The 22,750-nt window shown below is 42.4% G+C and overlaps 1 protein-coding gene across 2 annotated transcripts in view; it reads right to left on the bottom strand.

Moving 5' to 3' along the window:
* LOC126176736 (uncharacterized) overlaps nucleotides 1–22,750 on the bottom strand; it is a 598,867-nt gene that overhangs the window by 310,839 nt on the left and 265,278 nt on the right. Inside the window, exon 2 of one of the 2 annotated variants that reach the window (XM_049923905.1) lies at nucleotides 3,825–3,940. In XM_049923905.1, coding sequence (XP_049779862.1) covers nucleotides 3,825–3,939 — 115 coding nt within the window. In that variant the 5' untranslated portion in view covers nucleotide 3,940. The remainder of the gene's footprint in view (nucleotides 1–3,824; nucleotides 3,941–22,750) is intronic. The other variant, XM_049923906.1, reaches the window with a different exon arrangement.

Here is a 22,750-nt window from a genome sequence, read left to right as displayed (position 1 = left end):
CAGCGAGCTCGTAAGGACGAATGATTGTACATAGCTGCGTTACATTGGAATATGTGTCCAACGGCTGAAAGCAAGGGGAAACTACGGCCGTAATTTTTCCCGAGGGCATGCAGCTTTACTGTATGATTAAATGATGATGGCGACCTCTTGGGTAAAATATTCCGGAGGTAAAATAGTCTCCCATTCGGATCTCCGGGCGGGAACTACTCAAGAGGATGTCATTATCAGGAGAAAGAAAACTGGCGTCCTACGGATCGGAGCGTGGAATGTCAGATCCCTTAATCGGGCAGGTAGGTTAGAAAATTTAAAAAGGGAAATGAATAGGTTAAAGTTAGATATAGTGGGAATTAGTGAAGTTCGGTGGCAGGAGGAACAAGACTTCTGGTCAGGTGACTACAGGGTTATAAACACAAAGTCAAATAGGGGTAATGCAGGAGTAGGTTTAATAATGAATAGGAAAATAGGAATGCGGGTAAGCTACTACAAACAGCATAGTGAACGCATTATTGTGGCCAAGATAGACACGAAGCCCACACCTACTACAGTAGTACAAGTTTATATGCCAACTAGCTCTGCAGATGACGAAGAAATTGAAGAAATGTATGATGATATAAAAGAAATTATTCAGATAGTGAAGGGAGACGAAAATTTAATAGTCATGGGTGACTGGAATTCGAGTGTAGGAAAAGGGAGAGAAGGAAACGTAGAAGGTGAATATGGATTGGGGCTAAGAAATGAAAGAGGAAGCCGCCTGGTAGAATTTTGCACAGAGCACAACTTAATTATAGCTAACACTTGGTTTAAGAATCATGATAGAAGATTGTATACATGGAAGAACCCTGGAGATACTAAAAGGTATCAGATAGATTTTATAATGGTAAGACAGAGATTTAGGAACCAGGTTTTAAATTGTAAGACATTTCCAGGGGCAGATGTGGACTCTGACCACAATCTATTGGTTGTGACCTGTAGATTAAAACTGAAGAAACTGCAAAAAGGTGTGAATTTAAGGAGATGGGACCTGGATAAACTGAAAGAACCAGAGGTTGTACAGAGTTTTAGGGAGAGCATAAGGGAACAATTGACAGGAATGGGGGAAAGAAATACAGTAGAAGAAGAATGGGTAGCTTTGAGGGATGAAGTAGTGAAGGCAGCAGAGGATCAAGTAGGTAAAAAGACCAGGGCTCTTAGAAATCCTTAGGTAACAGAAGAAATATTGAATTTACTTGATGAAAGGAGGAAATATAAAAATGCCGTTAATGAAGCAGGCAAAAAGAAATACAAACGTCTCAAAAATGAGATCGACAGGAAGTGCAAAATGGCTAAGCAGGGATGGCTAGAGGACAAATGTAAGGATGTAGAGGCTTATCTCACTAGGGGTAAGATAGATACTGCCTACAGGAAAATTAAAGAGACCTTTGGAGATAAGAGAACCACTTGTATGAACATCAAGAGCTCAGATGGGAACCCAGTTCTAAGCAAAGAAGGGAAAGCAGAAAGGTGGAAGGAGTATATAGAGGGTCTGTACAAGGGCGATGTACTTGAGGACAATATTATGGAAATGGAAGAGGATGTAGAAGAAGATGAAATGGGAGATACGATACTGCGTGAAGAGTTTGACAGAGCACTGAAAGACCTGAGTCGAAACAAGGCCCCCGGAGTAGACAACATTCCATTGGAACTACTGACGGCCTTGGGAGAGCCAGTCCTGACAAAACTCTACCATCTGGTGAGCAAGATGTATGAAACAGGCGAAATACCCTCAGACTTCAAGAAGAATATAATAATTCCAATCCCAAAGAAAGCAGGTGTTGACAGATATGAAAATTACCGAACAATCAGTTTAATAAGCCACAGCTGCAAAATACTAACACGAATTCTTTACAGACGAATGGAAAAACTAGTAGAAGCCGACCTCGGGGAAGATCAGTTTGGATTCCGTAGAAATACTGGAACACGCGAGGCAATACTGACCTTACAACTTATCTTAGAAGAAAGATTAAGGAAAGCCAACCTACGTTTCTAGCATTTGTAGACTTAGAGAAAGCTTTTGACAATGTTGACTGGAATACTCTCTTTCAAATTCTAAAGGTGGCAGGGGTAAAATACAGGGAGCGAAAGGCTATTTACAATTTGTACGGAAACCAGATGGCAGTTATAAGAGTCGAGGGACATGAAAGGGAAGCAGTGGTTGGGAAGGGAGTAAGACAGGGTTGTAGCCTCTCCCCGATGTTATTCAATCTGTATATTGAGCAAGCAGTAAAGGAAACAAAAGAAAAATTCGGAGTAGGTATTAAAATCCATGGAGAAGAAATAAAAACCTTGAGGTTTGCCGATGACATTGTAATTCTGTCAGAGACAGCAAAGGACTTGGAAGAGCAGTTGAATGGAATGGATAGCGTCTTGAAAGGAGGATATAAGATGAACATCAACAAAAGCAAAACGAGGATAATGGAATGTAGTCGAATTAAGTCGGGTGATGCTGAGGGAATTAGATTAGGAAATGAGACACTTAAAGTAGTAAAGGAGTTTTGCTATTTGGGGAGCAAAATAACTGATGATGGTCGAAGTAGAGAGGATATAAAATGTAGACTGGCAATGGCAAGGAAAGCATTTCTGAAGAAGAGAAATTTGTTAACATCAAGTATAGATTTAAGTGTCAGGAAGTCATTTCTGAAAGTATTTGTATGGAGTGTAGCCATGTATGGAAGTGAAACATGGACGGTAAATAGTTTGGACAAGAAGAGAATAGAAGCTTTCGAAATGTGGTGCTACAGAAGAATGCTGAAGATTAGATGGGTAGATCACATAACTAATGAGGAAGTATTGAATAGGATTGGGGAGAAGAGAAGTTTGTGGCACAACTTGACCAGAAGAAGGGATCGGTTGGTAGGACATATTCTGAGGCATCAAGGGATCACCAATTTAGTATTGGAGGGCAGCGTGGAGGGTAAAAATCGTAGGGGGAGACCAAGAGATGAATACACTAAGCAGATTCAGAAGGATGTAGGTTGCAGTAGGTACTGGGAGATGAAGAAGCTTGCACAGGATAGAGTAGCATGGAGAGCTGCATCAAACCAGTCTCAGGACTGTAGACCACAACAACATCATCAGATTCAGTCTACATGATTACGTATAAAGGTATGTAATTGTGGAATTGTAATTATGTACAATTGTGACTTGGCGTTTGATTAATGTGCTGTTTCTGTGTTTAATTATTGTATTATTTGTCTTTATAGCACTGGTGATAGCCGCACTGTCAGTTGAAATCTAGATTTGCATTGCAGTAAAAAAATCATAAGACATTTGACTGATGTTGACCTTCTTTCTGCCCTGGATTACACCACGGTCGTGTGGCAAAATCATTCCCATGAGATTGAAGATGATAAAATGGTGTTTTCACTTGGAACATATTTATCGGACAACAAAATCAATTTCCTACAATGACGCGGATGGCATATGAAAAGATGTTTCGAATCGCTAATCACTTAGTTTGTTATCCGAAGACAATATATTGTTTTCTCAAAGCCTTACACCTTCATATTTTGCACTTTGACATAATTATTCTCGTAAAGAAAGGTTCGAAACATTTTCGCGAGCCGTTCTCAACTACAAAGTATACTATAACGTTCAGCAGGCTCTTTCCTGAACACCGAAGAAGGACGATTTTTTACTGTCGTGATTTCAGGGAACAGCCCTCGCATCTCGTAAGCCTGCCAGGCCTGGAAATAATATCTTGTCGGAGGATCGCGTTTGAATGCGAGCCACCGAAGTGCTTGGCTCAGCTATGCGCGATCCCTGCGTTTGCTCAGGCGGGCACTGACCTCTGACGATGAGCTCCTCGAAGCTGCTGACCACCAGTCCTTTCCGGATGTTTCTCCAGCTGTCCCATATCTTGAAGGGCCTCTTGCCTCGTGCTTCCTGCAACAAAATCGACATACTGTATATCACTAGTTTCGTACTGAAATTGGGGCCGACTGTGCACTTTGATTTACAATTGACATGAAAAAAATAAAAAAGACAGAGTAACGGAAAAAGAGAGGACAATATACAAGCGGAGGAAAGTACAGGGTGAGAAAATTGTGTGTGTGTGTGTGTGTTTTAGAGAGAGAGAGAGAGAGATACTGAGGTTTAGACGAATGCGAATGATACTCAGATTGCAACGGAAAATTTTTCGACAAACGTTGCAGAGATAGTACTGCAAGGAAGTGCAATTAAAAGCGATCCTTAGTGAAGCCTGACATTATCAGCCAGGAGGCGGCGGTCTAATATGGTCTATTAAATAAAAATTTCTTTAAAGTAAAGAAACTTTTAATGCCTAGACTGCAATTTTCCTATCACAATTATTGTACGATTATTGGTTTCGGTTACTACCTGAAACCATCTTCGGATCGTTCAAAATGTGAAAAAGCGATGAATATTCATTGCAAAGCATATTATCTGTAGTCACGTAATAACATGCGTTGTAAATACCAAGACAATAGTAGTACGTAGTTTAAAAACATTACCGGGAGCAAGGCAGATGGTAGACCGTAATCTCGTAGGATGGCGGTAATATAGAAAAATTTCCAGCTGTTAATTTTGACCTATCTCGTAAGGTTTGTGGGCTTGCAGCATTTTCATATTATTCTTCAACTTGTGCACATTTTATGAAGATGACAACTTCGTAGGCATGCAGGATCATTCTTTGGTAATCCAGGCTACGGAACAGCTGACAATTTTTGGAACCAGTGGATTCACACGATAATACCTGCTATACTATTGCAAATATTGAGCTTTTGATGCAGTTTTTAGCCAAGCAACTGGACATTTTCCTGTGTTGTTGTCATCCTGTAATTGGACATTTTCCTATGTTGTTATCACCCTGCAAGATTGGGTAAAGATGGAAGTGCGTTTCTTCACTTCCAATGAAGCACTGAACATGCACACTTATTTCGAGCATGAACAATGAATGTAGTATTGGCATCACTGACACCACGAGAAATAAATACGATTCCCTGTATTTCATTTCAAGAAAATTGGACATGGCTGACAGTCCTCCTGTTTTTTCGGCGCTTAATTTGTTTGGCAATTGAAAGCAGGAAAATTTCCTAGGATAAGATCATTGCAGTTTGAATCCATTCTTCAACACAATGAATTTATTGTTCACGAGGATATGTATGTGTATAATCGAAACAATTCAGGCTCAGTATTTCGTGTTTAATGATTCTTACCTCTATAGTATTTAGTGAAGTAAGTGTCAGCAAATTATTCGAGAATAATGAATACTGTACCAGCTAATCGGTTTCCTAAAAGGATACGATTGTAACATAAATTATTATTTGATAATTAACTGGCAATGTTATCGCAATGTAGGAGGTTTCTTTGTTGTATTTTCATAAACTGGCAGAAAGAGAATTCTGTGACAAGTACGGTTTAACGTGAACGTAAATGACGTATAGGCGAAGGCTATTATTGCAGCTTTAATCTCGCGAAGTATAAGTTAAGTGTGTTTTAAAAAGATTTATCCGAAATTACAAAACTATACGGTCTACATGATGTAGGTAGAAACTTGGGGTGAAATATAGCTTACATATCGGAACTAAAATTAAATTGACGCCAGTTATAAGTCGCTGGTCCAAGTGATTGCAGGTAAGTGTCTCCCAGATGCTAGTAGATCACTTTTACAAGAATATTGGACATGCTTTGGTATTACAATTTAAGGACAACAAAAATAACGTAATTCGCATATACAGATATGTACATAGTCACAGGTCTAGTTTGACAAGGATGGAACAGGCAGTAGGTCGTGACCTTATACTAAGAACATTCACGGTATTTATCTGTAGTAATTTAGGGAAACCTTGTAAACCTATATCAGAATGGCTGGATGAACACTGGAGCTTCCACCCTCCCGAGTACAAAGCGAGTCTGTTTAAAACAGTACAAAACTGCCTCATTGGATTTATTCCTAACGTATAATATTGTTTAACGAGGAAATTATTTGATATTGAAAAAAAACTGCAGCCGGTTTTTCGGTCAAATAGCGCCCACTTTCAGACTACAGTGAAATGTAAGTACAATATAGATTTGAGGAAAATCCAGTAATTAAGTCATTTTTCTCTCCCAGTGGATGCATACACTGTACACAAATTTCAAAATTAAAATTAAAAAGACTGTTGAACTCAATAGAACATTGTCAAAAAATGGCAGCCGGTTTTTCGGTCAAATAGCGCCCACTTTCAGACTACAGTGAAATGTAAGTACAATATAGATTTGAGGAAAATCCAGTAATTACAGTTGGTGTAAGGTGCCTAAAATACACTGATCAGTCAGAACATTATGGCCGCAGACCTACTGTAGATATGAAACCAGGCGACGGCAGCGTCACCTGGATAGGAATGACTGCTACTTAGACACACGTACGGTGCATGTAGTATCAGCGAGCGTGCTGTCCGTGTGCAGAATGGGTAGCGCGCGCACCCTATCTGAGTTTGACCGAGAGCTGATTGTGATGGCCCTGAGGCTCGGTACGAGCATTTCGGAAACGTCACAGCTTGATCGATGCTCGAGGAGTCCTGTGGTTGAACTTATTCAACATATGGCCACACCAAGGTCAAACCACGTCCAGACATCGAGGGGTTGGGCGGCCACCCATCATCACAGATGTCAGACGTCGTAGGCTGGGCCGACTGGGAAAACGGGACAGGTAGCGAACTGTGTCGGAACTAATATTAGAGTACAAGTGTGTCTGAACTCTCCTAACAATGGACCTCCGCAGCCGACGATCCATGCATGGGCCAATGATAACTCCACAACATCGGCAACTGCGATTGAAATGGGCACAGGGCCATTGGCACTGGATGTTGGTCCAGTCACATCGTCAGATGAATCCCCGATACATTCTTCACCGTGCTGATGAGAAGGTGCAAATCCGTTGTCTTCCAGAGGAACAGATCCTCGACACCTGTTTTGCGGGACAGAGACAAGCTGGCGGCGGCTCCAATATACCAGGCGGAACATTCACTTGGGCATGCATGGGTGCAGTGGAGCTCATTGACGGCCAAGAAGTATCGTACACTGATTGCAGACCACGTACATCCCTTCATGATAACATGTTTCCCGAAGGCAGTAGCATTTTTCGACAAGATAATGCGCCATGTCACAAGGCTAGGAGTGTTTGATGGAATGGTTCGATGAGCACAGTGGAGAGTTTCAATTGTTGTGCTGCCCACCCCCCTCCCAAATAGCCAGATCTGAGCCCAAACGAACACATCTGGGATGTGAATGAACACGGCGTCAGAGCTGATCGCCTCCCTCCGCGGAATTCACGGGAATTACGTGACTTCTCTGTGCAAATGTGGTGTCAGCTCCCTCCAGCGACCAACCAAGGTTTCATTGCTTCCATGCCACGACACGTCGCCACTGTTATCCGTGCGAGAGGTGGACAGACAGGTCATAATGTTCTGGTTGATCAGTGTATGACCAACATTAAAATAAATTATACCCACGATGGTAGCTGGTGGCAGTGAACGCAACAGGTATCGTGTCAGTGCACGAATGTCAACTGCTGATTAGACTAGAGGGGCTAGGGGAAAGTACTAGATGCTCCGCCGACAGCTTATCGCATTACGCCAATAACAGCCAATCGGGCGTTAAATACGTAAAAAGCGTTATTAAAATACTGTACACGTAAAACAATTGTACAAGAGTTAGTAAAAAAAGTTATATGACTTCACATAAATAGTTACCATCTTTCTTTCTTTCTTTTGCTTGTGCCGTGTTTCCCGCGGATACGCAGGGTCGGCATTGTTGAACGGATGTGGCAATGTTAGTTGAAGGGGTGGCCGCTTGCCCTTCCTGCCGCCACCCCGTAACCCCCCGGCAAGGAATTAGTGTACCCCAACTGTCTGCGACTAGCGTAATCCATGGAATAGTGCAAAGTGTTCAGATGTCTGCGAGCCGCGTAACTGAGGCGGAACGTGAGGACCATCCCGGTATTCACCTAGGGGGATGTGGAAAACCGCCTAAAAACCACATCCAGGCTAGCCGGCACACCGGCCCTCGTCGTTAATCCGCCGGGCGGATTCGATCCGGGGCCGCCTACCCGAGTCCAGGAAGCAGCGCCTTAGCACGCTCGGCTAACCTAGCGGGTACATAAATAGTTGCTATATAAAGCAGTTAATCGAAATACATTTACCGATCGAGGTGGCGCAGTGGTAAGCACACTGGACTGACATTCGGGAGGACGATGGTTCAAACCCGCGCCCAGTCATCCTGTTTTAGGTTTTCCGTGATTTCCCTAAATCGCTTCGCCGACCGCTGTGGCCAAGCGCTTCTTGGCGCTTCAGTCCGAAACCGCGCTGCTGCTACGGTCGCAGGTTCGAATCCTGCCTAGGGCATGGATGTGTGTGATGTTCTTAGCTTAGTTAGATTTAAGTAGTTCTAAGTCTAGGGGACTGATGACCTCAGCTGTGAAGTACCATAGTGCGTAGAGCCATTTGAACCATTTTAAATCGCTTCAGGCAAATTCCGGGGTGATGCTTTTGAAAGGGCACGGCCTACTTCCTTCCTCATCCTTCCCTAATCCGATGGGACCGATGACCTCGCTGTTTGGTTCCATCACCCGAATCAACCAACCATCAAAATACATTTAAATAAACACAGGAGGATGTACAGGAGAATAATCAGTTGTAATCGGGTGTGAGTACCCTAGATTTCCCTCTACGAGCATTTTAAGGTAACTCGTAGAACGTAATCACAACGAAGACGGAGCTATGTGACGGCTTAAGTTTCCATGGAAATGGCGTGAAGGTATCGAAATTCACTATCCAGGGCTGGCGGAAGACGATGTCAGAGATGCGACAGTAGTTGGCAGCCACGGTGTCAAGAAACTGTTCCTCTGGAAGACGACGGCTTCGCGCCCTCCCATCGGCATGATGAAGAAGGTGTCGGGATTCATCAGACCATCCAACGGTCTGTCACTGCGCCAACGTCCTGTGCTGGCGGTCACGTGCCCATTTCAGTCGTAGTTTCCGATGTCGTGCAGACAAGAGAAACTGTTCACGTACAAAAGGCCTCTGAAGAACGCTGTGAAGTAACTATCATGGTAGACTTGGGACAGAAGAGTACAATATTAGGTACAAAACAGTATATTACGTAGCAATTAGAAATGCTATGATGGCCGGAGACAGAAGTGGTTTTAATATTAGGTATAAGCAGGATACTATGCGGAAATTAGCATTGTAGATCGGTAGATTGCCGTAAAAGCACCAGGGAGACGTAAAAATGGCCGAAATGTCACAAGTCATAAAATGACAGGTCTAAATGTTAAAGTAATATGACGTGTCATTTTCGTCCTCCGCCAGCACTGGATGGTGCAAATCGATACCGTCACGCCATCTTCGTGGAAACCAACGGCGCCTCATAGCTCTATCTTTGCTGTAATTATGTTCTACGAGTTACCTCCAAATGCCCATGGAGGGCAATCTACGTACTCACAGCCGATTACAATTCATTACTCTCCTGTACATTCTTCTGTGTTTATTTAAATGTATTTCAACTAACTGTTTCAACTATTTATGTGATGTTATATAAGTGTTTTGTTAATTTATGTACAACTATTTTATGTGTACATAATTTCAATAACGCTTTTTTTGTACTGTGTGTACGATTGGCTGTTATTGACGTAATGCGGTAAGTGGTAGGCGGAGTGTCCAGTGCTTAACCCATAGACCCTCCAAAATGGTTCAAATAGCTCTGAGCACTATGGAACTTAACACCTGAGGTCATCAGTCCCCTAGGACTTACAACTACTTAAAGCTAACTAACCTAAGGACATCACACACGTGCATGCCCGAGGCAGGATTCGAACCTACGTCAGTAGCGGACGCGCGGTTCCAGACTGAAGCGCCTAGAGCCGCTGGGCCACAGCGGCTGGTTCTTGCATTCTTATTTTTCCCTCTTGTACGTATTGGTTACTATCCGTCTTGCCGTAAACCTTACGCTTATTTTACTCAGAATTTGCACCATCTTACATTGTAGAATGCTTTTTCCGCGTAGACAAACCCTATGTAAGTGTCTTTGATTTTTCTTGAATCTTGCTTCCACAATCAATTGCAATGTCAGAATTGTCTCTTCGGTGCCTTTACCTTGCCGAAAGCTAAATTGATGGTCATCTAACAGATCCTCAGTTTGCTTTTATTCATTCTACTATGTATTATTCTTTTGAACAACTTCGAAGCAGGGGCCATTAAGCCTGTTGTGCGACAGTTCTCGCACTTATCTGCCCTCGCTATCTTCGGGAGTGCTGGATGATATTTTTCCGAAAGTCAGATGGTATATGTACAGAGTCGCAGGCTTTACCCAGAAAGTTGAATTGTACCTTTATTGCCACTTCGCCCAATGATTTAAGAAATTCCGAAAGAATGTTATCTATACCTTCTGTCGTATCTGATCGTAGGTCATTCATAGCTCAGACTATCCAGACCTAAGGACATCACACACGTGCATGCCCGAAGCAGGATTCGAACCTACGTCCGTAGCGGTCGCGCGGTTCCAGACTGAAGCGCCTAGAGCCGCTGGGCCACTCTACCCTGATCAGCAGTTATCGTTCGTGCATTCACGATACCTGTTCCGTTCACCGCCACCACATGCCATCATGGCTATAACTTATTTAAATTTTGATCTTATTTCATCTATCTTATATCAGCTGTTATTCCTTTAATCTGTATTGCACTTACTTTTCAGCGCTTATGGTCTGAAGATGGTCGCTATTTGACCGAAACAAGTTGCCGTTTTTTAATAAATGTTCTACTGCGTTCTAGAATTTCTTTAAAGTCAGTACCGCCCTTAGACTGTTGTTTATTTGCAGCGTTACATTTACACTTACACAATCATGATTTCGGCTTCAAATACATGAGTATGCCATCTTAGGCACTGCATAACACTTGCACTGCATAACACTTAAAGCACTTGATAATGGCACTTTGGAGCCGAAATCATTATTGTGTAAGTGTAAATGTAACGCTGCAAATAAACAACAGTCTAATGGCGGTACTGACTTAAAAGAAATGTATTATGACTGTGGCCCCGCATTTTGGAAAAAATTATTAAGCGATCTAGAATGTTTTAATTTTAATTGCAAAATGTTCAATTAAGATCATTGTTTCCTTCTGCACGAAAATACTTTCAAAAATATACACACATTGTTACATAACATTGCACACATTATCAGCTGATGTCACAACCACAGCGATGTTGCCCGATTTCCAGTTTACGTACCGCGACTTCTTATTTGCTAGGTACAGAAACTGAGTCAGCTTTCTTCTCTATCGAGTGAGATGTTGAGCCTATAAAGGGGACATTGTGTGAGTATTATACATTCCATAGCGTTGGGTAAAACGTCTTCCAGAAAATAAAACGAAGGATAAAACATAGTTGAAAGTGTTATGTGAAATGATATATTTTATTATTCTTATTGTTATTCATATGTTTATGTGCTCGTTCACTGTGCAATTGCGAGAAAATGCCGAAAATGTCATTTTTGAATAGGATGCAGGAACAACGCACTGGAACGCAGATGAATTGCCTCCACGATGGGTCGGCAGTGAGGCGCGTACGGTTCTCGCATTACACCAAGTCGCCTGTCACAGTCCGGTTTGAGGTGAGGATCTCTGAGAGATGACAGCTATGTGTCTCACCTTCCAACAACTTCGGCGAACTGGGATGCCGCAAGGAACCAGCAGTGAATGCTGTAGCTCCAGACATAGGTCGAACTAGTATAAGCGTCTGGATGCTTGTCGTGAAGAGCACATTGAGCATTAGTGAATGGTAAACGAATGTTTCGATCCTAAACGTAACTCTAAGAAAAGCCGAAGCTTGTATGTGCTTGTTTATAGAAGACAGGCCCTTGTAAAGTCCGACGGTCCTTACGGAATAAGAAACTCTTATGCTAAATGCGTAACTAAAAATTCACCTCAAGTTTCTTGTTCAGTGCAGTCTCACGCAGAGACGCGCATTTTTTTCTTAAACTGAACTGACTATTAGTGCGTCTGCGAGATAAATGATCATTCTCTCTAGGCAAAGTATGAACGTTTGAACAGACATCCCACGCCATGTGTTGGTAGTGCACGCACACAAAGAAGTTTTACTGGACGAATGATGCGTACAGGGTGTTAAACAATATAAAGTTTCAATATTTTGAGAGGTAGTAGTATGGATCAAAATAAGGAAAAACTGTACAGTAAACATGGGCTCCAAAATGCATACCTAATAAAGCCGTGAGCACGTCTTCATCTTCGCTCCTGTGAAACACATATCTTCTCCTTTAAGCTCTTTGCAATCGGGAGACCAACTTGCCAACGTACTGGACCTCCCAGAGCAATCCATTGTCCGTTAAATGTGTGCGTGCATGAGGTGTTGTCGGACATTACGGAGAAAACGTACTGGTGATCCATCATTCATGAACCACACCTGCAACAGTTGTTGGAATGGTGCATCCTCTAGCAGGACAGGCAGGTCGTTTGATAGGAATGTAAGGCCCTTTTAGTCTGGATATTTTTCAATATGCAGGGGATGGCTTCGACGGTTGCTTCCTTTTGCCAGGACATAACAGAAGGTCATGTCCGCCCTATTCCCGTGTGGAATAATAGGCTTCTATTATGCTGGTAGACGCCAAGATAAAACTACAATGTAAAAACATTTTACAAACTTGCCAAACATGATTTACAGTAACAATATTAATAGTTGTGTACTGCACGCTGAATCTATGTGCAATAAAAGCGGAATCTGTCTTCATTTGTTCACTACATTCCATAGGTCGTTCGTAATAGCAAAGAGATTGCAGTAAAAGCGATGTTTTTGATAGCGGCATAAGTGACCAAGCACTAAAAGCTCTTGAGGTGTGAATTTAGAGCCCATGTTTATTAGACCTTTGTCTTATTTTAGTCTCTACTACCACCTCTCAAAATATCAAATACTTTTTTGTTAACACCGTGTATGCAACGTATATAATAAATAGGGAAGATAAAGATATGAAATAACAACAAATTATTGTGATGTTTAGAATGTGTAACAGATTTACCTAATATTAATTTTAACTCCGCACTAATTCATCGTCCACAAAGCAGCACCGCATTCAATCAAGCCACTTACGTCGTCATCATCATCATCATCGTCATCACTGTCATTATCATCATCATCACTGTCATTATCATCATGAGCTGCAGCAGCCGCCCCGTTTGTCATCATCTGCTGAATAAAGATCTCCTCGAGAGTTTTCCGAGGATTACGATGCTCGGCGGTAAGCATCCATGCTGGCCCTCAGTGTTTTCTGCCATCTGACCTCATCCTATTAGTTCATCACACCCGTCATACTTATCTCTCGCAATTCAGCAAAGAACTTCGTTGCTCCATATAACATCTGTTCGCCCGCCAACATGATCTTTTCCATATCATTTTCAGTACATTCACAATTACTTGTTTCTCCCCAGTCTGTTCCCTGATCGAGTCGTTTGTCGTTCAGTCTCTCCTAGCAACTCCCGAAATGCACCTCTAAACTGCTGGCTGAGAAATCCTATTTTTTAAACGATTTCTGCATTAAGTCAAAACTGATAAAACACTGACTGTAAACTTGCCATTTCAGACAAGTTAAAATCTTCACTTTCAAAACTCAATTTAATTTACCAGATACATCTCAGGTTATTATTACTGTTGTGTTTAGTTCCTTTGCTGCTGATCCATTTCCAAATACATCCAGTAGTTCTAGAACTTTTGTCGTAACAAACTTTTTCTTTCTAAGTAGGTACACAATAAATGAAAGAAATGTTTTTTGTGCATTACATCACATTTTAAAAAGTCTGTTCAAGCGCATTAGAATATATAGTATTTTTGGTCTTTCCGTTTTCTAAAAAAACGACTAAATTTCACATTCGTGAGCAAGCAACATATGGGGTGTTCAAAAAATCTCTCCGCAGTGCCGTATGATTGTTAGCCGCGCGTGCCTTATGCCGCAGTGAATATACCGAAATGAAACTCAGTGAAATACAAGTTATTAATTTATTGAATATTCATTTTTACTTACAAATTTTCACGTTAAATGTTGAAAGTGTCCCTCCTGTTTGAATATACAATTCAATTCGTCTAACCATGTTTCCAAACACGTTTCTTCCGTAACAGAAGCTGTGAAAGTGGATATTGCAGTTTTCAATTCATCGATGGATTTTGGACGGTTTTTATAGACAGTTGCTTTCGCTGCACTCCAAAAGAAAAAGTCAGGTGGTGTTACGTCAGGCGATCGTTGGGATCAAAGTCCCTGTGAAATTATGCGATCACCAAAAACATCAGCAAGCAGTGACGTTGAAACGCGAGCTGTATGCGCGGTTGAACCATCTCGTTGAAAACAACCGTTCCGTATTTCACTTAACACAAGTTCTCCTATGAATGGGTACAGAATATCACTGCAGTGTCGTTGAGCATTTATAGTTTCGTTGAAAAACCCAGGCAGGCGAACAATCATATGGCACTGCGGAGAGACATTTTGAACACCAGTTATAATTGACCATGTGAAAAAACACGGATTTTCCACATTTAATCGACATATTTGAATTTTTTTGCCCGCAACTTCCTTCGCTTATACATATGTCTCTCTCTCCCTCTCTCTCTCTCTCTCTCTCTCTCACACACACACACACACACACACACACACACACACACAAAATTGTACAGATATTTCATTCGTATCTCTAGCGAATTTCGACCTGCCGTTTCATCTGATTTCTGAGGAAATTTGTAACTCTGTCAGTAACTGATTACTGTTTTGAGGAAAATGATTGTCAATGACATCTGAATCACCGCTATTGACTCTAGAGAGAACATTTAATGTATCTGTGGTATTGAGCAGTGTGGCGTGATCTTTGACTCCGAAACACGCTGACGAAATCACTCTTTCTCACGATGTGATTGATACTTTGAACAACCCAAATATCACAGGTGAAGCGTCTTACTTTTAAAGTATTCTACTCAACTTATGCAGGAAGAAAATACAAATATTTTATATAAATAAATGTGTACACAAAATTTGGTCGGAACTGTACGAGGCATTCCTGAGTTATGCTTTCACGTCACCCATTTCCATCGCAGGGTTTCTAGCACTTCCTTGCTATCACAGAGAATTTTTGCAGACAGCAAGTGATAAGTGATATTTTCTGAGAAGTTCCTTCAGAGGTTACAGAGATACTGCTGATATGGCAGTGCCTTTGACCCCTCTCCACCCTCCCCCCCTCCCCCCGCTACCTTCTACTCTAGAGGAGAAACGTCATCATAACTGTCACCGATAAATCTAGCGAGCGAGAAAACCATCGATATGATGCTATGTCGTTCGTTATAGAATATTATTTCTCACCCCTAGGGGTGGTTGGAGTACATCGCTTCCACCACACTTTTTCTGCAAATAATTATAAAGATAATGAGTCATGTACGACTGACTGAAAGTTCACCAGATGTTAACCTTCTTATCACCGCCTTTTTACGCCCCTCCCTGTGGGTGTGAGGTGCTTGTTAAACTCCACAGAAACCTTCGCAGGCATTCGCCAAGCAACTCAATAAAATTTCATTTCAGTCGAATTGAATGGGCTAGGAATGCATAGAAAATGAGGAAACACTCATTTTTATATATTATATTTGTAGTATTTTGTTTTAATTGTACTTTCATACTTAGGATATACTCAGTTTGATCGTTTTTCGGCTTTTTTATATGTCAAAAGTAGAACCCGGTTTCACAGCTTGGGACCAAGTCGACATCAACATAATTAGCTTTTATTGATGAAAGCATCTTGTAAATGCAGTTTATCTTAAAATATGACCCAGCAACAGTTCATAATATTTTACTAATAAGAGAAGCCACAAACAGATCACAAAACAAAGAATATTTACTGTAATTAATATGCCTGCAAGAAACTGGATCGTTTCTCAGTAGCTAAACAGTCGTTACTCAGTAGCTTCCGTGGTCGTTAGCGAGACTGCCCAGTCGTTCCTACTGAGGTTGTTTTTTTTTCTTTTTACGACAAGGCCGTTGCTAGCGGGCTCTCAGGAGAGACAATGCGCATGCGTGTTCGCGTAAGTGTATAGCGAGTGCAGAGCACAGAAGTGGCTCGCGCCGGCCAGCAGTCGTGGGCCAGAAGTGCAGTGAAGTGGCGGTCGTATATTTAGTACATGTTACACACACCGAGTCTGTTGTTGCGTCACGATCCACAACTGACGGAGAACATCCGGATGCGTATCTTTTGCAGTGGCGACTTCTGCTTGAGAACACCAACTCCAGGTATGTCCGACATATGTTTGGCGTCACAGCACTCAGACAGAAACTCGCGTTTCTTAGCGCCAGTATCCGCTGCAATGGATTACCCCCGATAACTACGAAGAAGCACCAAGACACGTTCATCATTGTCACACGTCAGTAGGAAGACCAGCAAACTTCACGCGCAGACCTGTTGTTATGTATCATTGATATCTGATCATTGATAAGTGATTCATTCGTTTCCAAAGCTCTACATTTTCCAAAGTATTACATGTGCAAATATGACTGAGGCATGAATACAACGGTAAACTCGCCAAGTTTGCATTTTGCATTCTACCAATGTTCTATGAGTGCCCCTGCGCTGACAGGACTCACATACACGTAGGAGTGAAATTCGTTCCATACCTTGCGGAGAAACATCCTGTCAGCGGTCATCAGAACAGCTTTGATGCCTAACCTGAGGTGCTCCAGTGTTCTTGGCGGTGGGGTACAGGAGCACGGTCCTTAATGTAGTTTCCAAGGAAAAAAGACAAAAAAGACGTTAGGTCAAGAGACCTGGGGAGGGGGAGGGGGGGGACGGGGGCCGAACGAAACAAATCCACATCAACTTCACCGCTACGACCAATCAAAAGATGCTGAAGTTCTTCCTTTAGATAGCAATGAACATGGAGGCCCCAATGAGGAGGAGTGCACTGTCTCGTTGGAATATAAAATTATCAGAATCATTAGCCAGTTGTGGCAACAGCTTCAACTGCAACGTAATTATCAGGGTAAGAGGTACCAGTCACAGCCTTCTTATAGAAGAAAAACGACTCACACAGCATCGTCTGTGACACTGCACGGAAAACGCTAACCTTCGGTGAATCTCGTTCGTGCGCCACAATTTATGAGTACATATTTTCAATGCCTCACACTCTTACATTGTGGTGATTAAACTTTCCAGAAAAACAAAAGGTTGTTTCATCTCTGGATATCAGCTTGAAGCCGAAACGTTCATCTTCAAGTGCTTCCTGCATTGTGAAGAAAAAATTGGAGGCGCTGGGCATAATCTTCCATATTTAATTGTTGCACAAGTTGCCGGCGGTATGGTTTGAAACGTAACCGCCGTCGCAAAATCGTCAACATTGTCTGCTGCGGTATTCCAGGTTCGTGGCTTGCGCGGACTGTTGATTATTTTTGGGCTGCGTACGAAACTTTCCCTCGCCCTCTCCACGGTTACATCTGACACACTTAGTCGACCGGTGCTTTTGTTTTGATAGCGACAAGCAGTGTCCCTAATATTGTCGATATCAACGCACAATTCTGCGTTTACATGGCTATTCTTTTCGATAATTCGTTCTGAATGCACGCTGCGCTGTTATAACGAATAAACATCTCGCATATTCCAACACACAAAAACTCTCTCCTCGCTTTGTCGCCATTTTGTCAAGACACTCCACTCGTAGCGCAATGCAAACCCTGTGAGAATACTGTTATATTAGGAAACAAATGAATCTTTTGTCGTAGTCCTGAATTGTACATTCCAATACGACGGACAAAGTCCAGTCGTGTGATCATCTCTATTGCAACCTTCTCAGCATCTTACACAGACTACGCATACTGCATTAGGGAAACACAGTCATTGCATTGTAATTTTTTTATTACTTATTTCGGCCCCAGGCCACGTAAGTAGCATCACTACCATTTCTGCTTATTACCATGGAGTCATAAGATGATTTGAATACGTCACATAGCCGGCCGGTGTGGCCGAGCGATTCTAGGCGCTTCAGTCTGGAACCGCGGGACCGCTACGGTCGCAGGTTCGAATCCTGCTTCGGGCATGGATGTGTGTGCTGTCCTTAGGTTAGTTAGGTTTAAGTAGTTCTAAGTTCTAGGTGACTGATGACCTCAGATGTTAAGTCCCATAGTGCTCAGAGCTATTTGAACCATTTGAATACGTCACATAATAGCTCGTTTGAGCTGCTATGTAACCTGTTCAAGTCATCTGATGACATGATAAAAAGTCGAACAGTATTTCTTCAGTCACGTTCACCTCATTTTAGAATGACCGCGTACTTCGAATGTGGAAAGAGAAGTGCACTATGGTTAACCGAAAGACTGATGAACTCAAGTGCTCTAAAAAGAAATACGAAAAATCTGTTATATAAAGCAAATAAGAAAAAATGCACAAACGATTCAAACATCTGTTATATAAAGCAAATAAGAAAAAATGCACAAACGATTCTTCATCGGAAACCAGTTAACTGAGTTTCAAAAAATAATTCCCAGTCTTCCTAAGGAACATTCTACGGATTCGCACATACCGCTTACGTAGGGTTCACAGATACACTATTGGGATAAACGGAGGACACAAGACGCTAGCAAACAATCATCACGTGCTCCAGTCAGTCGTTGAATCGAGTGAACACTTGCGAGAATGCTGCTGCTGACAGGAAAATTTCAGTGTAGTGTTCTTTTGACTCATTATGGACTGAACACTGGCCAGACAGGGACGGTTTGTAGGAATTATCAGAAATGCTTTCAGCTACAATTCCGGCCTTCGCCTTTAACGCAAGCGGTAAGAGTTCACGTTTCTGTCCTTCCTTCTTGCGTCTTTCGCTATGTGACATGCTTTAACCAATAAAAATATGTACTTCACATACATTCCCTATCAGTGTTTTTTTGGAACATTTTACTCGATTCACCTCTTCATTTAACTGCGCAGTAGGGGTACGTCTTTGACCCAACAAGGACCGACTATACAGTTCACGACCTGACTGTGAAATGACACTGATATCAACGAACATTTATTAAAAGGCTGGTCTACGTTGCACAGTTACATAGGTCCAGTGTCAGCTTTATCTAATGACTCATATTTGGTATTAAAGGCACACTCCAGACACTGTGGACCTCGGAATATTGAATTCGTTAACGATTTCCGAAATGGAGTATACTGTGCGTCTAGCTCCAACTACCATTCGGCGTTCAAAGTCTGTTACATCCGTTGTGTCTTTTTCACGTGATTCACGTGAGTACAAAAGACAGCTCCGCCAATGCACTGCCCTTTTATACCTTGTGTACGCGATACTAGCACCACCTGTAAATGTGTAATTATTGCTATCCCGTGACTGGTCACCTCCGTGTATACAGGGTGTTACGAAAAGGTACGGCCAAACTTTCAGGAAACGTTCCTCACAAACAAATAAAGAAAAGATGTTATGTGGACATGTGCCCGGAAACGCTTAATTTCCATGTTAGAGCTCATTTTAGTTTCGTCAGTATGTACTGTACTTCCTCGATTCACCGCCAGTTGGCCCAATTGAAGGAAGGTAATATTGACTTCGGTGCTTGTGTTGACTTGTGACTCATTGCTCTACAGTACTAGCATCTAGCACATCAGTACGTAGCATCAACAGGTTAGTGTTCATCACGAACGTGGTTTTGCAGTCAGTGCAATGTTTACAAATGCAGAGTTGGCATATGCCCATTTGATGTATGGATTAGCACGAGGCAATAGCCGTGGCGCGGTACATTTGTATCGAGACAGATTTCCAGAACGAAGGTGTCCCGACTGGAAGACGTTCGAAGCAAATGATCGGCGTCTTAGGGAGCACGGAACATTCCAGCCTATGACTCGCGACTGGGGAAGACCTAGAACGACGATGACACCTGCAATGGACGAGGCAATTCTTCGTGCAGTTGACGATAACCCTAATGTCACTGTCAGAGAAGTTGCTGATGTACAAGGTAACGTTGACCACGTCACTGTATGGAGAGTGCTACGGGAGAACCAGTTGTTTCCGTACCATGTACAGCATGTGCAGGCACTATCAGCAGCTGATTGGACTCCACGGGTACACTTCTGCGAATGGTTCATCCAACAATGTGTCAATCCTCATTTCAGTGCAAATGTTCTCTTTACGGATGAGGCTTCATTCCAACGTGATCGAACTGTAAATTTTCACAATCAACATGTGTGGGCTGACGAGAATCCGCATGCAATTGTGCAAAAACATCATAAACACAGATTTTCTGTGAGCGTTTGGGCAGGAATTGTTGGTGATGTCTTGATTGGCCCCCATGTTCTTCCACCTACGCTCAATGGAGCACGTTATCATGATTTCATACGGGATACTCTACCTGTGCTGCTAGAACATGTGCCTTTACAAGTACGACACAACATGTGGTTCATGCACGATGGAGCTCTTGCACAGTTCAGTCGAAGTGTTCGTACGCTTCTCAACAACAGATTCGGTGACCGATGGATTGGTAGAGGCGGACCAATTCCATGGCCTCCACGCTCTCCTGACGTCAACCCTCTTTACTTTCATTTAATGGGGTATTTGAAAGCTCTTGTCTACGCAACCCCGTTACCAAATGTAGAGACTCTTCGTGCTCGTATTGTGGACGGTTGTGATACAATACGCCATTCTCCAGGGCTGCATCAGCGCATCAGGGATTCCATGCGACGGAGGGTGGATGCATGTATCCTCGCTAACGGAGGACATTTTGAACATTTCCTGTAACAAAGTGTTTGAAGTCACGCTGGTACGTTCTGTTGCTGTGTGTTTCGATTCCATGATTAATGTGATTTGAAGAGAAGTAATAAAATGAGCTCTAACATGGAAAGTAAGCGTTCCGGACACATGTCCACATTACATATTGTCTTTCTTTGTGTGTGAGGAATGTTTCCTGAAAGTTTGGCCGTACCTTTTTGTAACAGAGGAAAGCAATTGAATCCACCACGGCAAGGTCCATGACTTGAGGCGGGGGCAAGAAGGTATAGCTATTGTTAATCCATAACACCAAAATCAGTTACTTAGAGTATTGGAGGTGGTGTTCCACAGCATCTCACACAGTAAACTGACTTCGCCAGGCAGTTTTAGGTTGACCTTCAGTTTAAGTACCCTACAGCAACTTGGTACTTTTTCACATCTAGAAAAATCATATCCAGACATGAAAGTTGTGATATGCGACAGAAACAGTACTAGGACCGATCGAGGATTGAACGCCCAACCCTACGTATATTTGTACCTTGATACTTACTCGCTTAGAATACGTGCACAGTGGCACAGACAATGGTCGTCGGACGCCGTCGCCAGAGGTCGCCCAATAACATCGTCCAATAGCATCGTCACAGTACGTCCGCTCTCTTTCTTCAGTTTTTGCGGGGACAAGGTGGTTAGGTTAGGTTAGAATCTATTGTATGTGTAGAGTAGGTTAGATTTTAACTTCTTACGAAGGGATACATACCGCGACACCTCTGTTATTAGAGCCGAGTGCTGCATTGCTGCTTTTTTCTATCACAAAGATTCCGAATGCATGTGAATGAGCTAGATCTGTCTCGAAAATAAGAGGCGAGCACTGTGCATTCTGTTCTGTGCTATCGGAGTAACGAGACAAGTTTTACGAATATGTGTTATCACGGAAGAAAAGTTCAGTTACATACGAGATAATTTGTGGTGACCTTGTAAAGCAAGTTACGAACACTCGCTTTCACTGTATTTACTTAAACTTGTGCAGATGCACGCCAGTTCAATGATTTCATTTATCGTAAGAGTGAAAGACAAGCATAATGTTTAGCATAAGATACTCTAAACACCTGAAGCACTGAAAAGTGGAAATACATACCGTACACCACATTTGTAAAACACATAAACAGAATTACCACCCTGCTGGCATAAAATGCCAGTAAACAGTGAATAGTAATTTCTAGACAGCTACATACCCAAAAAAAAAAAAAAGATCCACTACAGTATTATAAGCGTAAGATACGCCACCCTTCTCCACTGAGCAAATTTTTCGATGTCGTAATTTACGTCTAAAATTTCCAATAAAGATTTTGCTTACTTGTGGTTTCCAATTAACGTGTGATATTATTCCATAGAGTCCGAACTATATGTCGATTATCATATTTCCATCGTCAGGATGCCACAAACTCTTCTTTCTTGGAATAAATTAATCAGTTCCTCATACCCCAAATTGTGTGTGTAAGAACGTTGGTCAATTTGACGGAAGAAAATAAACTGATTTGAATTTCACCGATTGTCGTCCGAAGTGTGTACGTTCTGACGATGATATCGGCTATTGTGTGACCGTGCACGTAATGGTGTGCTTATTATAAAAGATCGGTCGCGTCTTCGGCCGATGTCGATCGTCGGTGGAATCCACCGATATCGGTGCCATTGTGATCCCAGTCACAGGTACGTGTCCGGGCTAGGCGGCGCAGGGATAGCAAACTGGACTCGGGAGGACGATGGTTCAAATCCACGTCTGGTCGTCCAGATTTAGGTTTTCCGAGATTTACCTAAATCGCTCGAAGAAAACGCCGGGATGGTTCCTTCGAAAAGGGAAAGCCCGATTTCTTTCCGTACATCCATAAGAAAATTCAAGTTTGTGCTCCGTCTCTAATGACAGCGCTGTCGACGGGACGTTAAACTGTAATCTTCCTTCCATTTTTCTTTCCACGAATCGAAGTCACGCAGCTACGAAAAC

This window comes from Schistocerca cancellata, chromosome 3, assembly GCF_023864275.1.
Source record: "Schistocerca cancellata isolate TAMUIC-IGC-003103 chromosome 3, iqSchCanc2.1, whole genome shotgun sequence".
Taxonomy (NCBI): Eukaryota; Metazoa; Arthropoda; class Insecta; order Orthoptera; family Acrididae; genus Schistocerca; species Schistocerca cancellata.
Note: the sequence above shows the minus strand (reverse complement) of the source record. Positions and strands in the feature narration are given on the sequence as shown.